Below are 14,110 nucleotides of genomic sequence, written 5' to 3'. Positions count from 1 at the left end.
CTACATTGGAGCCCAAATTGCAGCAATCATAGGCCTACTTAATGGGTGCCATGCCATACAAAGCTGTGCTGAACTGAACTGCCTGAATCCATGGACACTGAGGCGGTATGAGGCCTAAAGATCTATCCTAGCATCAAAATGGGGGAGAAATTTAGAATACTCTGAAATATAGGCTATACTTAACTCTGGTAAACAATATACAGTACAATACAATTGTACATGGTGAGTGAAAAAGAGCCTGAGATAGTATTGGTGAGTTGATATAGCTGTGACAGTTTTTTTTTTTCAGAGAAAGCCATTTCACAGCTGTTAGACCTCTTCTCCCTATTGACTGATTAACACCTCCTTACATTGCCCTTCAGTCTGTCGGGGAAAACTGCCCTCAATGTCTTATGCACTTTTAGATGGACTTTGTGTCGTCTTCAATTCCACATTGATTAAGCCAAATAAGCATCATTACGGCCCTCCTTGTGACATGGAGAATTGATTTTTAACACATCACTATGCGAGATGGGTGTGAATGAAGTATTGTTATTATATCCGTGGCATGGAGATGGAGGTCAGGACATGTCTGGGTTTTTCTCTCATTTAGAGGGGATAGGAGGGAGAGGCGGGGGGGGGGGTTCCTAACAGCCTGTATGTCCTTCATGGCAGTAAAGGTTGGTTTTTTTTGGGGGGGGGTTATATGCTGACAAGCAACACAATGGCCAGTCCAGTGGACCTGTCACCACCACCACTTTCCTAAGGAGGGGGAATTGTTTTTCTGTCGGTTCAAATCCAAGACCTGCTCCAAATCCCAGCTCCCACCTGGCGGGCCCGGTGCCCCCTGCTAATTACAAGTCTATTTGATGAGCCTTTATAAACACCGGAGCGTTCCTCTGGAGACCAAACTTAACCTATTGACTTGTCTTCTAGCCCAATAAAAAGGTTTAATCTCCTTTGAAGGCAACCTGATTGTCCAGCTCTTAAAGGTCATTCTAGGCCTCCTTTAAGTAATTCCTTTTACTGTTGAACATAGATGAAACTGCTGTCTATTTAACAAGGTGTTCAAAGTAGTCACTGGGAAGAGATAATGTACTGTATGCCTGTATTAATGTATTGTTCCACTTAGTAATTCGTCTGTGGAGAACACATCTTGGCTGTTGTGATTTCCTGTTTTTGCTGATTGCTTGGATGCTCTATCCATGCCCATAATTATTGTAAAAGGAAAAATGCAAATGAAGGGCGGTAATTTGCATATTCTTCCAAAACGATTAACTTTGTTGCCATCATATTCCTGTTTTTATGATATGCAGATTTTCATCCATGAGTGGTTCTTCGAATGAGAATGGCAACAACTTTAATTATGAATCCATTATTCTTCTCAAAACAATGAAAGTCTGACCAAGACTATGTAGCGCGAGTATCCCAACACTATACATGGGTGTGTCTCCTCTCTCTGTTCCTGCAGAACACTTCATCTGTCTGGTGAGGATGCTGTACAACCTGCAGTACACCCAGGCTCTGGCATCTCTCTCAGCCAAGTTCAGCCCCGAGGAGAGGCAGGCCTGGAGCACGTCTGGAGCTCTCAAGAAGGTAATGGACATATCACCCACCCTCCTCACCGTACTGCTGCCTTGTACTCTACCAAGTTACCTTAGGAAAGTTCCCTTGATTGAGAAGCCAATGCAGGCGGTGTCTCTATACTTTCTACCTGTTATTCCCAGGAACTGTTTACAGCCGTAGCAAATGAGTGTGAATGCAAATAAAGATTAAGCCCTGGCCTAGTTAATTTAAGCAGTTTGGGCTGTAGATGTATCGATCATCATTATCAAGGAGAGAGAGATTACCGGAGAGGGCTGACATTAATTGGCTTTTCATCTTCAGTCTATTAAATCTGTATTAGCAAGTGGCTGGTTGGAATGTAAATGGGCAAACAGCAAAATGCCCACCCTTTTAGTGTTTTCTATCTATTGGGGCGCTGCTGAATGTCTTCCCCCACTCCGTCACGAACAATGCAGCACTGTCATTTAAGACCGCTCGGAAATCCTCATTGTTAACACGGGCCATATTTGGAGGGATGTCGTTGTATTTAAATTGCAGTTGATAAAAAGACGCCAAAGTCTCAACCGAGATCCCGAGCCCAGAGGAAGGAAATCCTGACTCCAAATTCCTCCAGCTATAAATCTAGGACTGAGAACGCCAGGCTAGATAAGACTGGCTGATGGTTTATATTCTCCCACCGTCAACTTGATAAATGCTAGCAGCTTTACTCCATATAGAATATTAGTCAAACCAGTTTAATTTTATCAGAACACACATTCAGTAATGTCTTGGCTCTTATCAACGGTGAAATATTTTATTGCATGAAAATGTGTCCTCGGCTTATTCTGCATAAGATATTATACAGTGCTGCACATTTTTGAGGGGGAAATATGCACACTGCAGCACATCTCAAATACTTGACATTTGACTGCTTGAATATCATGTGAAACGGTTCCAGTGGCACAAGCTGAATTGTTTCAAAGTAGTGTCATTCTATAGTACTCTGTCACCTCTACTTTTTGACTTTTTCTCACACAGAATGCTTTCAATGCCGAGAAGTCCTATGACGCTCTTCTCAGCCATGTCATCGGTGAGCTGTCCAAGGTGAAGACTGTGTATGATGTGAACACTGAAGTGCCGTCTATGGTAAGCCATATAGCGTTTGGGGTTTCAAAACCAAGCTTCCGAACTCTGTGCTTGGCTAGCTCCATCTCTCTTGGTAATCCCCCCCCCTGGTTTTCTCCTCTTTTCTCTTACATGATAAATTGGCCATTACCCAGAACAACAATGCTTTGATATCTGTGCTCTCTGAAGGAGATGTATATCACCCCATTATCAGCCAGCTGTTGAAAGGTTATTGATGAGGCATTACTCCTGTGCTTCCTTCCCCAGCTGAGCTCCAGTGTGTGGTCCCCACACTCCATAGAGTACAGCCTCCAGCAGTTCTGCCTGCCCTACCTCCGCCTCTCCTGTCTCCTGCAGCACCACCTCTTTGGGGACAAACTGTCAGGTTGCCCGGTACTGTTACTGTTCCATATCTCCGTCTGTCTGTCTACCTACCTGCCTGCACCGTAGCAGCTCCAACCCCACGGCTTTAACTAATACTGACCATTTGTTTCTTTTTCAGGAGGTAGAGGAGTTCTCAGGCCTCGCCGGCTGTCTAGGGCTCCTGGCCCCGGCCCTTCAACCATCCAACCCCGTCTACAGTGCCTCGTGTCTTGACTGGACGGTCAACGCTTTCGACCTGATGACTCAATGGTGCTCTGAGGTCACGGGGCTCTCTGACACTCAGGCAAAGAAATCAATAGTAGGTTTGAGGCTGAGCACTTAACGCCACCAATCGTTGTGCTCCATTATAACGTCTCCAAAGCATCAATGGTGGTGTCATTTTGTGTTTCACTATTGTGTTATAAAAGAGTATTGACACCATGTGTGAGCCATGGCATTTCAGGCCCTTTATTTTAGCCAGTGCTGCGTATAGCCCCTCTACTGTATATTCAGTGCTGAATATAGCCCTTGCGAGAGTAATGTTTTTCCCCACCCTGCCTTTGTCACTCGGCACAGACCTTTGCTGCCTTACATCACAAGATGAAACCTCACATCGCTTCACACTGCCATTCTGGATTGTTTCTACCTTTCAACCCACAACATTACACCCTGGAGTTGAAGTGCATACTGAAAAATGTGGCATTTAGGAACTCTTGACAAGTTATTCAGTAGAAGGCTTTAAACTTACTTTAATTTCCTATATTCTTAAATCCCTTTTAGTAACAAGTGGAGAGAGACAATGCCCCAACTGAAATGAATGTACAGTAGCTTAAGTGTTTCTTCGGGGTGATGCTTAAAGGAGCAGGATGAAAGGGCTATGTCATATTTTCTTCAATGTCTAAAGGTTGCCGAGGCGACCTGATGAGTCCGCTGATTAAGACTCTATTGACAGGTTAGAGAGCGCAGAAGAGCACATGGCTAAATGAAAGGGACTTCAGAGTCAGCTCTTGCGGAATTGGTTTTGTTCTTAAGTGATGAGGCAGCTGAAGGGTAGGCCTACCATGGACAAGGCACAATAGTGAGCACCAGCTCCTATGCATCCAAGCTGTTACAATGGATTGCCTAGGTCACAAAGTTGCAGTTCAAAATTGGACTGTTGTGACAAACATGTTTTTTCCCCTCTCCATCCAGACCTTGCTTGTCCAGGATCCACAGTGGGCGTCCCCCCACCTCCTCCACTTACCTGACCACTACAACATCATCTTCCAGTACTACCACAAGAAGGCCTGCACTGCCTGCAAAAAGGTGCCAAAGGACCCAGCACTCTGCCTCGTCTGTGGCGCCTTCGTCTGCCTCAAAGGGTTGTGCTGCAAGCAGCAGGGGATCTGTGAATGTGTTTTGGTGAGTGGCCCTGCTTTTTCGAAGGCCATATTAGACTACAGTGGGGAGAACAAGTATTTGATACACTGCCGATTCTGCAGGTTTTCCTACTTACAAAGCATGTAGAGGTCTGTAATTTTTATCATAGGTACACTTCAACTGTGAGAGACGGAATCTAAAACAAAAATCCTGAAAATCACATTGTATGATTTTTAAGTAATTAATTTGCATTTTATTGCATGACATAAGTATTTGATCACCTACCAACCAGTAAGAATTCCAGCTCTCACAGACCTGTTAGTTTTTCTTTAAGAAGCCCTCCTGTTCTCCACTCATTACCTGTATTAACTGCACCTGTTTGAACTCGTTACCTGTATAAAAGACACCTGTCCACACACTCAATCAAACAGACTCCAACCTCTCCACAATGGCCAAGACCAGAGAGCTGTGTAAGGACATCAGGGATAAAATTGTAGACCTGCACAAGGCTGGGATGGGCTACAGGACAATAGGCAAGCAGCTTGGTGAGAAGGCAACAACTGTTGGCGCAATTATTAGAAAATAGAAGAAAATAGAAGAAGTTCAAGATGATGGTCAATCACCCTCGGTCTGGGGCTCCATGCAAGATCTCACCTCGTGGGGCATCAATGATCATGAGGAAGGTGAGGGATCAGCCCAGAACTACACGGCAGGACCTGGTCAATGACCTGAAGAGAGCTGGGACCACAGTCTCAAAGAAAACCATTAGTAACACACTACGCCGTCATGGATTAAAATCCTGCAGCGTACACAAGGTCCCCCTGCTCAAGCCAGCGCATGTCCAGGCCCGTCTGAAGTTTGCCAATGACCATCTGGATGATCCAGAGGAGGAATGGGAGAAGGTCATGTGGTCTGATGAGACAAAAATAGAGCTTTTTGGTCTAAACTCCACTCGCCGTGTTTGGAAGAAGAAGAAGGATGAGTACAACCCCAAGAACACCATCCCAACCGTGAAGCATGGAGGTGGAAACATCATTCTTTGGGGATGCTTTTCTGCAAAGGGGACAGGACGACTGCACCGTATTGAGGGGAGGATGGATGGGGCCATGTATCGCGAGATCTTGGCCAACAACCTCCTTCCCTCAGTAAGAGCATTGAAGATGGGTCGTAGCTGGGTCTTCCAGCATGACAACGACCCGAAACACACAGCCAGGGCAACTAAGGAGTGGCTCCGTAAGAAGCATCTCAAGGTCCTGGAGTGGCCTAGCCAGTCTCCAGATCTGAACCCAATAGAAAATCTTTGGAGGGAGCTGAAAGTCCGTATTGCCCAGCGACAGCCCCGAAACCTGAAGGATCTGGAGAAGGTCTGTATGGAGGAGTGGGCCAAAATCCCTGCTGCAGTGTGTGCAAACCTGGTCAAGAACTACAGGAAACGTATGATCTCTGTAATTGCAAACAAAGGTTTCTGTACCAAATATTAAGTTCTGCTTTTCTGATGTATCAAATACTTATGTCATGCAATAAAATGCAAATTAATTACTTAAAAATCATACAATGTGATTTTCTGGATTTTTGTTTTAGACTCCGTCTCTCACAGTTGAAGTGTACCTATGATCAAAATTACAGACCTCTACATGCTTTGTAAGTAGGAAAACCTGCAAAATCGGCAGTGTATCAAATACTTGTTCTCCCCACTGTATATCTGAAAAAACAGCATGATTTTCATACCGTGTTTTAAAAGATGTCTTATTCATTGGGTGGCCCGATGTGCTTAATTTTTAGGTCATTGATGGATATTATTGCTTGCTTGCTTGGGTGGTGCTGCTGTGTGTGCAGATGACTGATTAGGTGAAGAGATTGTTTATGTCTGTCTTTAGCACTCTCAACACTGTGGTGCAGCAACAGGCATCTTCCTATTGATCAACGCCTCTGTCATCATCATCATCCGAGGGCATCGCTTCTGCCTGTGGGGCTCTGTTTACCTGGATGCCCACGGAGAGGAGGACCGCGATCTACGGTACGAACACACTCCATAGACACATTGCCGAACACTTCTTCAGTTTCATATCTCACACAATGATCTTGTCAGGTTCTCACTTGAACGGTTGATGTGGTGCGGACTATGCTGATAATTGAAGTGATTTACTTACATTTTTACAATCTTTTTGCAGTCGTGGCAAGCCCCTGTTTCTATGTGTGGAGAGGTATAGAGTGCTGCAGCAACAGTGGGTTTCGCACACCTTCGATCACATTAACAAGCGCTGGGGACCTCACTACAACGGACTGTAAGGTTACCTGAACCCACACCCTGATGGAAAAGAATCTCTTTGACTTATGTGTCTGCCTCTGTTAAACATATAGGAAACTTATCATGTGATATAAGCAAATATGCAGTGAGTGTCACTGCCACAGCTTTGGATTATGTGGATTTTGGTGTACAATCATGCCTAAAGACTAACTGTGTGTGTGTGTGTGTGTGTGTGTGTGTGTGTGTGTGTGTGTGTGTGTGTGTGTGTGTGTGTGTGTGTGTTTATTTAAGTGATTTACTGTGTGAATTTCAACAGGGAGAAACCTGAAAGCAGAACTTTGCCCAGTTAGTTTGGAAGAGGTTTTGAAGACAGACAGTTTTTTTTTCACCAAAAAATACTCAGATTCTGGTGGATATTTGTACACTCTGAATGGCTTACAGGTTGAGTTCGAACTACTCGATATTTGGAGTATATAGAATGACAGATTTGCCCCTGGTAAGGTTAATGATTATCATCTTTGTCACCATGTACGAATTGATGCATATCCCTCATTTTTTGACTTCATACTGCTGGCATGAGTTTAAAGCTCTTGATAAGTATACCAATGTTATTGCAAATTGTGTGCTCAGTGTGTGTGTTGGGACATTCTGGTAGGCGACACAAGTCCGCTCATCAACAAAGAGTTTATTGCAGTTAAGCAAAGGCAATTTTTTTTTACATTCATCCTCAGGTATAATTTTTTTGCTGCAGTTTAAAATTCAACGTTTTTAATATTTTTAATAAATGTTGCTGCTCATTGTTCCAATAAGTAATTTTACCTTTTGTAAAGATTATTTTTGTTTTCTTTTTCTAAGAAATTAAAGTTTTGTTTATGGTAGATGGCTGGCAACAGGTTGTTGATTCCAGCTCGCTGCAAGGTTGAGGGAGACAGTCATCTCTATTGGTCTTTGCAGTCCTGCCTTTCATTATGCCTCCGGCCCGGGTCCCTGAGGAAACTCAATGCCCACTCACCAGTCTGGCCACAGTAGAGTACACAGAAAAGACTGTTGTGGAGTATATCTGTCCAATGTAATTGGCATGCTTTTCCCAAAATCTCCATTGCTCAGAATGTCATGTGCAATGGGATTTTGCTAAAGTTAAATTGAAATATTTTTATTTCAAAGTTATTGTACTGATATGGCTTTCTTTAAGGGAATGGGAATCATTTCATCCTTTGTGCTGGTGAAGAATTTTGCAGTTTTAGAGTACAGTTTCATTTATTTTTTTGGCCTGATTTTCACATTTCCTTAGTTTCTCTGTAAAGTTATAGTAAATGTACATGGGCTCATAATGCAAGATCCCATCTTTAAATAACCATTGGTAAAGACAAGTCATTGGGAAATTGTTGAAGATGATGATAGATGTAATTGTAGGTGGTTTTGCAAAGTGTAATAGCGTTAATCTTAACAAATTTGTCATTCATTTAATCCACACTTGTGGTCCAATGATATCATTTTCTATACTTTCAAATAACAGTTTATTTGTATGCTTTTGATTGCCAAAAGTTATAATTACAGTGTATTTATAAGGAAGACTATTTCCCTATGCCTAAATTTCTCCAAGTTTAAATTATTATCTTAGGTCATGGATGCATTCCAATGTTAGACATCAGACTTCAACCATAATACACAATGTATGCATGCCATTGTTTTTTCAGTCACACTTTAGTCACACTTTTTGAGTTTTGGGTCTTAAATGCTTAGTTTAAATTACAATGTCACCAACTGGATGAGTAGATGGCCTACTTATCCACTTGTGCGTGCAAGATAACGTTTAGTGAAAAACAGCACATTCAAATCCTTGGGTGATTTATTCTGGTGAAAAGTATTTTGTGAATTGCTGGTCCACATCGTGCTCGAAGGAGGAATCTTTTCGGGAATATTTATTTCCATCCACGCATGCTGCTTATCTGTCTACTCTGAGATTCCCTTCCCTCTTTTTTGCCAGTCCCTACTTTGTAGCCTACATGACTGCAACAAAATATCCAATGAGTGATGGGTGTACGTTCTAATTGAAAGTTCTTTGTTCTCCTGTATGAATGAAAATCAGAAGGAATACAGTACATTACTGTAGGTGCTGATTCAGGCTTTCTGAGTTGGATCAGAAAGTGTGACTTGGACATTTATTGCAAATGTAACATATGTTAATAAAATATAAACACACTGACTCGTTTATCTTCATTCTCCATGCTGATGTCATTTAGATTCGATATGGAACAAATATATATCCTATTTTTATTCTCCGGTGGGTTTGTGTTGTCGTTCCATTCAGATGATTAACATAATTGGCCTGCAGCAAAGCCCCTTGTGCTTCCTTTGTCTACTCAGGCCATTAACTATGATTTCTCAGGACCTCAAGTTGAAATTGAGGTTAGCTCCATGGTAACCGTTAAAGATGGACTATGTAAAAAGCACTCAATTTACTGTTTGAAATTAGGAAAACTATTAGAATTTTTGCAGTTTGTGACAAAACAAGCAAGTACAGTGTAGAGAATCATTTTACCATCGCAACAGCGCTGAAATATATTTTCCCATAACCAAAATTATTGTATTTTCAGCTGTTTGAAGCTGGTGCACACAACCTAAAGTAAGCAAAGAAGAATCGTTAAGAACGGTAAGCATAGAAAATGGTGCACATAGCACAGATCTACTGCTGCTTAGACTTGCTTGCATTGAGTGACCGATCTAGAACTACCTTTTCTCTGTGAATTTGTTCGGGTTGCCCAAAAAAGTTAAAATATTGCCTCAGCACTAACATGTACATCCTGCTCTTACAGTCGAGCTGGGAGAAGAAACTAAACTGTCCAAAATGGAAAAGAATAATACACAAATATTCAGCCACATTTGTATTTCATTTTTGTGAAATGTATTGTTAGTGCTTACAATGTTTCCATGTACATGATCACATATGCCTACTACATCACAAGAAGTCAAAACACATACTGTAATCGAAATAAAACAGATTACATCATTGATTAAGATTGATCTACTTCTTGTCACAGTGAATTTTGTCTCTGGGTATTGTTGCAGAAATGTGCAGATAGAACATTGTTCTGGGACTGGGAGCACTATGGATCATTTACTCATTGGTTGCTTTGACTGAATATATGATTTAATGTACAATTTGAAATAAGAATTTGTTCTTAACTGACTTGCCTAGTTAAATAAAATTAAAATAATAAACTTCACCTATACTTTCAGTCTCTGTGGCCTGTGGAAAACATGTCTTTGTAGTTAGAAATAAAGGATGTTGTGCAATTTGGTTTGATATAAAACCACAGACATCTGTGAGAATTAAAGGGAAACTCACGTTTTAAATGAGGAAAAAAACAACTAGGCAGAGTCCTATTCACAATACATCATTGCAAGCCAATGAGGGTATTACATGCCAAATAGGAACTATGAATGACAGCAACATATTATATTGTGCACTGGATGAAAACTGGGTTGAAGTTTCAAAGACAAAAGGCCTCTCAACGTAATGAACAGTACTGTACAAAGCCTCTATGTCATGGCATCATCTCTAATTAGTGGAATTTGTCAGACATGCAGATGATGCCAGCAGGGAATCCTAAGAGTTTCAACATTTGTTAAATATTTAGCTAAACCAAGGCCTTTTTCTAAAATGGAGCTTTTCTCGCACGCTCTGATCACACGAGCACTGAAATACCCGCCACAGGCATCCCTACATTTGAGGAACTTGTTGGTTCCGTGCTTTGGTAAGATCTTATTTGAACCATTTTTTGAATTTGTAAAACATTTTGTATGTGCTATATTACATAAGCCTAAGTAAGACACATACAGAATGTGGAGCAGTAGCTTGCAGAGCAAGTAGGTTAGGGTATATTATTTCCTCTCAATTGCTTATCAAGTTCCTGTTAATAATTAAACCCTTGACGGGTGATTGTGGTTAGTGAGAAAACCGAGAAAATCAGTTCGGATATGTCGCTATGGACGGTAAGATACAGAGAAAGTGTATTAATTGGATGATGCTTGTCTACAATATGCTAAACACGTTTGTCATAGTGTAGTTACAAACGTCGGAATGTCGTTCATTATCTCCGCATTCCTGAGATGGGGATGCCTGCGTTTGAACTGGCCATGTCATGTGTCGCAAATTATCAAATTGAAAGGAAAATGTGTTGTTAGTAGTTTTTTATGGCTGTCAAGATGTTTTATAAGTTCTCATTTGTTTCAGAGTCTTTTCTATCATTTAAAACATTTCCAGGGTTCGGGTTCACAAATGGAAATACTGACGCAGCAAAGACAGGGTAAGGCTTTTATAAAAAATATATTCAAAATACATGACTGCAATATTTTGAAATTAAATGTAAATAGTCTGAAAGGAAATAAAGTTATTTTTTTCTTTAAGCAGCTGTACCAAAAACAAACATATGATTACAGTACCTAGCAAAGAATAAATTGGCTGACATGAAGATTACATAGAGGCTTTAAAGGCCCATTGCAGTCAAAAACGTGATTTTCTTATGTGTTATATACACTGAGTGTACAAAACATTAGGAATACCTGCTCTTTGCATGACATAGACTCACCAGGTGAATCCAGTTGAAAGCTATGATCCCTTATAGATGTAACCTTTTAAATCCAGTGTAGATGAAGGGGAGGAGACAGGTTAAAGAAGGATTTTTAAGCCTTGAGACAATTGAGACCTGGATTGTGTATGTTTGCCATTCAGAGGGTGAATGGGCAAGACAAAAGATTGAAGTGCCTTTGAATGGGGTATGGTAGTAGGTGCCAGGCGCACTGGTTTGTGTCAAGAACTGCGACGCTGCTGTGTTTTTCACGCTCAACCGTTTCCCATGTGTATCAACAATGGTCCACCACCCAAAGGGCATCCAACCAACTTGACAGAACTGTGGGAAGCATTGGTGTCAACGTGGGCCAGCATTCCTGTGGAAAGCGTTTGACACCTTGTAGAGTCCATGTTCCGATGAATTGAGGCTGTTCGGAGGGCAAAAGGTGGTGTAACTCAATATTAGGAAGGTGTTCCTAATGTTTTGTACACTCAGTGTATATTTCCACACTATGAAGTTGGAATAATACTGTGAAAATGATAATGCCCTTTTAGTGTAAGAGCTGTTTGAAAAGTGCGCCTGAAATTTCAGCCTGTTTAGGTGGGACAGAGTTTTGGCCTGCCTGACATCACCAGGCGGTAAATTAGTCAATAGACCAATAAGAAAGAGAGTTCCAAACCTCTCTGCCAATAACAGCAACTTTTTGCTTTTCCCTCCCCACTCAGACCACTCCCAGGCAGTCCTTGCACAATTTTTGCTTGAGAAATTGCTGTTTGCTAAGAAGCTTTTTTTCTTAGGCTTGGCTACTGCCTTTTACAAACTCATGTCGCATATCAACATAAATTATCAAATACAGCACACATGGCATACATGTACAGTATTGACAATAGGGTGTGTCGTTTTTACTCACTGCTCAGGATACATGGAAACACTGAGGAAAATCACCTCAAGGCAAAAGAGTTTTTCCACCTACACGGCAGGATATGGTGAGAGACCAGATCAGATACTCAGTTCTTCCCACTTTGGCTTTCACCACTACATATCATACAGTTAGCCTTAGCCTCCTACTGTACAACCATCCTGAAGTCTCGCCAGTTTACATTCTGTTTCGCTACACGAAACGAGAGTGCAGCGTTCAGGATGGTCATGGATCAGGCTATCATACAGTGTCCTGTAGTATGATATTAGTGTTACATTAGTACCTAGTGTACCAATGGCAGCACAGAAGTACTTACCTGTAAACGATGAGGTTTGAATAGAGGGATGCAACACATTTCATCTCCACCACTGTAATCTCTCCATGACTGTGGTCACTGGTCAGACAAGGTTATTGCAAGGACATGACGATTCAAGTTTGACACGTTGATGGAGGTTTACAGTACTGTAAAGCCCCTTCATATCCCCTTAACAGGGATTAAAGTTGGGAAGAACTGAGTATTTTTGCAACAGACCATGTAAAACTTACCAGTCAGCTTGGGATATAGAGTATGTGTGAGTTAGATTCTCCTCTTACACCTTGCACTCTGGTTCCAGTCCAGTGTGGAAGATGCGTGGATAATTGCAAGATTATGTTATAGTACTTGTAAGATTATATTATAATCTTTGTATTGCATTAGAATGGTTGTTTTATTCGACAGAATAGAGTATTCTGTTGACTATTGTGGGTGTGTGTTCCACTGAGGATGGGCCTCTGAGATAGCACTGACAGAGGAGATTTACGATGTCTTTGGGTAATAAAGCCTAAAGAGCATTCCAGATAGTAAAGGTAATGTTTTTGTGCTATACCGTACCAGGGTGAGATGGGTTCCAGTTTGGAGTAGGAGGGGGCCAGACACTGGTCTTTACAATGAGAACTGTTGACACAGCAGTAACTGTCTGCTATGTTTTATAGATATCTTTCATACAAATCTTAACCTTTGTGAACTGTTCCTAAGATCTGTGGTTCGTCATGTAAGTTGAGAGGGGTGTATCTTGGCTATAAAACATCTTTGTATTCTTCTGTAGTGACTCTCCAAATTAATTTTAGATAGTGAATTGTTGAAAGTCAAAGGCTAAAGCTTAAAGCTCATTAAAGATTAAGTTTAAGTATAACTCTGACTGGTGTGTAGTTTGTAACTCTCCTCATTTGGTAATACAGGAAAATGCCATCTCAAAGGTAATATGTGTTAGTAACTGGTCACATGACCTGTAACTGCCACCATGTCCACACATCACCTGTTTGGTTGTGCCTATGAAGAATCATAGTGATTTGGTGAACCATGCTAAATATACCTATACGGTATATGTATAGTAGCTGATGAAACACATTGTAGAGCTAGAGGGAAATACATTGCATGTTGTATTGTCACATCTACTGGCTCCAATATTGAGTGCATTGTAAACTCCTGGCAAATGCTTTTGGCTTTATCCTTCAATGATGCTGAGTGCACATAAATATGTAATACATTTATAATGTTTTATATACATGATTATGTTGACTGGTGTATCCAACTGCATTGTTTGCATGCATTAACAGCATTGCATTCTTTACGGCGTGTCTTTTATTTTCCACATGTTGTTGACACAGTGTCGTAGACAATGAGTAACCAGAGCCTTGCCATCAGGCAGTTCTGGTGTCCTGTTCTGCGAGAGCGCTCTTTCATTGTCTCCCAGACATTGGTTTATCTCACATCCGTTTGGGAGAACGGTTGTAGGAACATTTTCTCTCTCATTGCTGTGGTGATAAGATATACAGTATTTTGCTGTTAATACACAATAGTCTCAGGGGTCGGGAATATATCAATCTCTCGAATTTGGGTTTATATAAAAACAGGTCACGTTTGGTGTTAATGTATGAATTGTTTGCATGGGGTAGATTCAACAACGTCAGTTCAATTTCAAATCTGATCTATTCATGGTATACTGACAGTTATCTGTA

The 14,110-nt window shown here is 41.2% G+C and overlaps 2 protein-coding genes across 5 annotated transcripts in view; both read left to right on the top strand.

The window, feature by feature from the left end:
* The window catches only part of LOC139546892 (E3 ubiquitin-protein ligase ubr3), a 49,676-nt gene extending 40,851 nt beyond the window's left edge, over positions 1 to 8,825 (top strand). For both annotated transcript variants that reach the window (XM_071355814.1, XM_071355813.1), the window contains exons 33-39: positions 1,451 to 1,575; positions 2,563 to 2,670; positions 2,917 to 3,042; positions 3,152 to 3,331; positions 4,204 to 4,413; positions 6,249 to 6,388; positions 6,543 to 8,825. In XM_071355814.1, coding sequence (XP_071211915.1) covers positions 1,451 to 1,575; positions 2,563 to 2,670; positions 2,917 to 3,042; positions 3,152 to 3,331; positions 4,204 to 4,413; positions 6,249 to 6,388; positions 6,543 to 6,660 — 1,007 coding nt within the window. In that variant the 3' untranslated portion in view covers positions 6,661 to 8,825. The remainder of the gene's footprint in view (positions 1 to 1,450; positions 1,576 to 2,562; positions 2,671 to 2,916; positions 3,043 to 3,151; positions 3,332 to 4,203; positions 4,414 to 6,248; positions 6,389 to 6,542) is intronic.
* A 1,294-nt stretch (positions 8,826 to 10,119) lies between these two features.
* Positions 10,120 to 14,110, top strand: part of myo3b (myosin IIIB) — a 106,878-nt gene continuing 102,887 nt past the window's right edge. Inside the window, exons 1-2 of one of the 3 annotated variants that reach the window (XM_071355796.1) lie at positions 10,120 to 10,377; positions 10,887 to 10,929. In XM_071355796.1, coding sequence (XP_071211897.1) covers positions 10,284 to 10,377; positions 10,887 to 10,929 — 137 coding nt within the window. In that variant the 5' untranslated portion in view covers positions 10,120 to 10,283. Of the gene's footprint in view, positions 10,378 to 10,545; positions 10,616 to 10,886; positions 10,930 to 14,110 lie in introns of those variants that run through there. The other 2 variants (XM_071355797.1, XM_071355798.1) reach the window with 2 other exon arrangements.

This window comes from Salvelinus alpinus, chromosome 20 (genome assembly GCF_045679555.1).
Source record: "Salvelinus alpinus chromosome 20, SLU_Salpinus.1, whole genome shotgun sequence".
Taxonomy (NCBI): Eukaryota; Metazoa; Chordata; class Actinopteri; order Salmoniformes; family Salmonidae; genus Salvelinus; species Salvelinus alpinus.
This window is presented reverse-complemented; position numbering and strand designations above follow the sequence as displayed.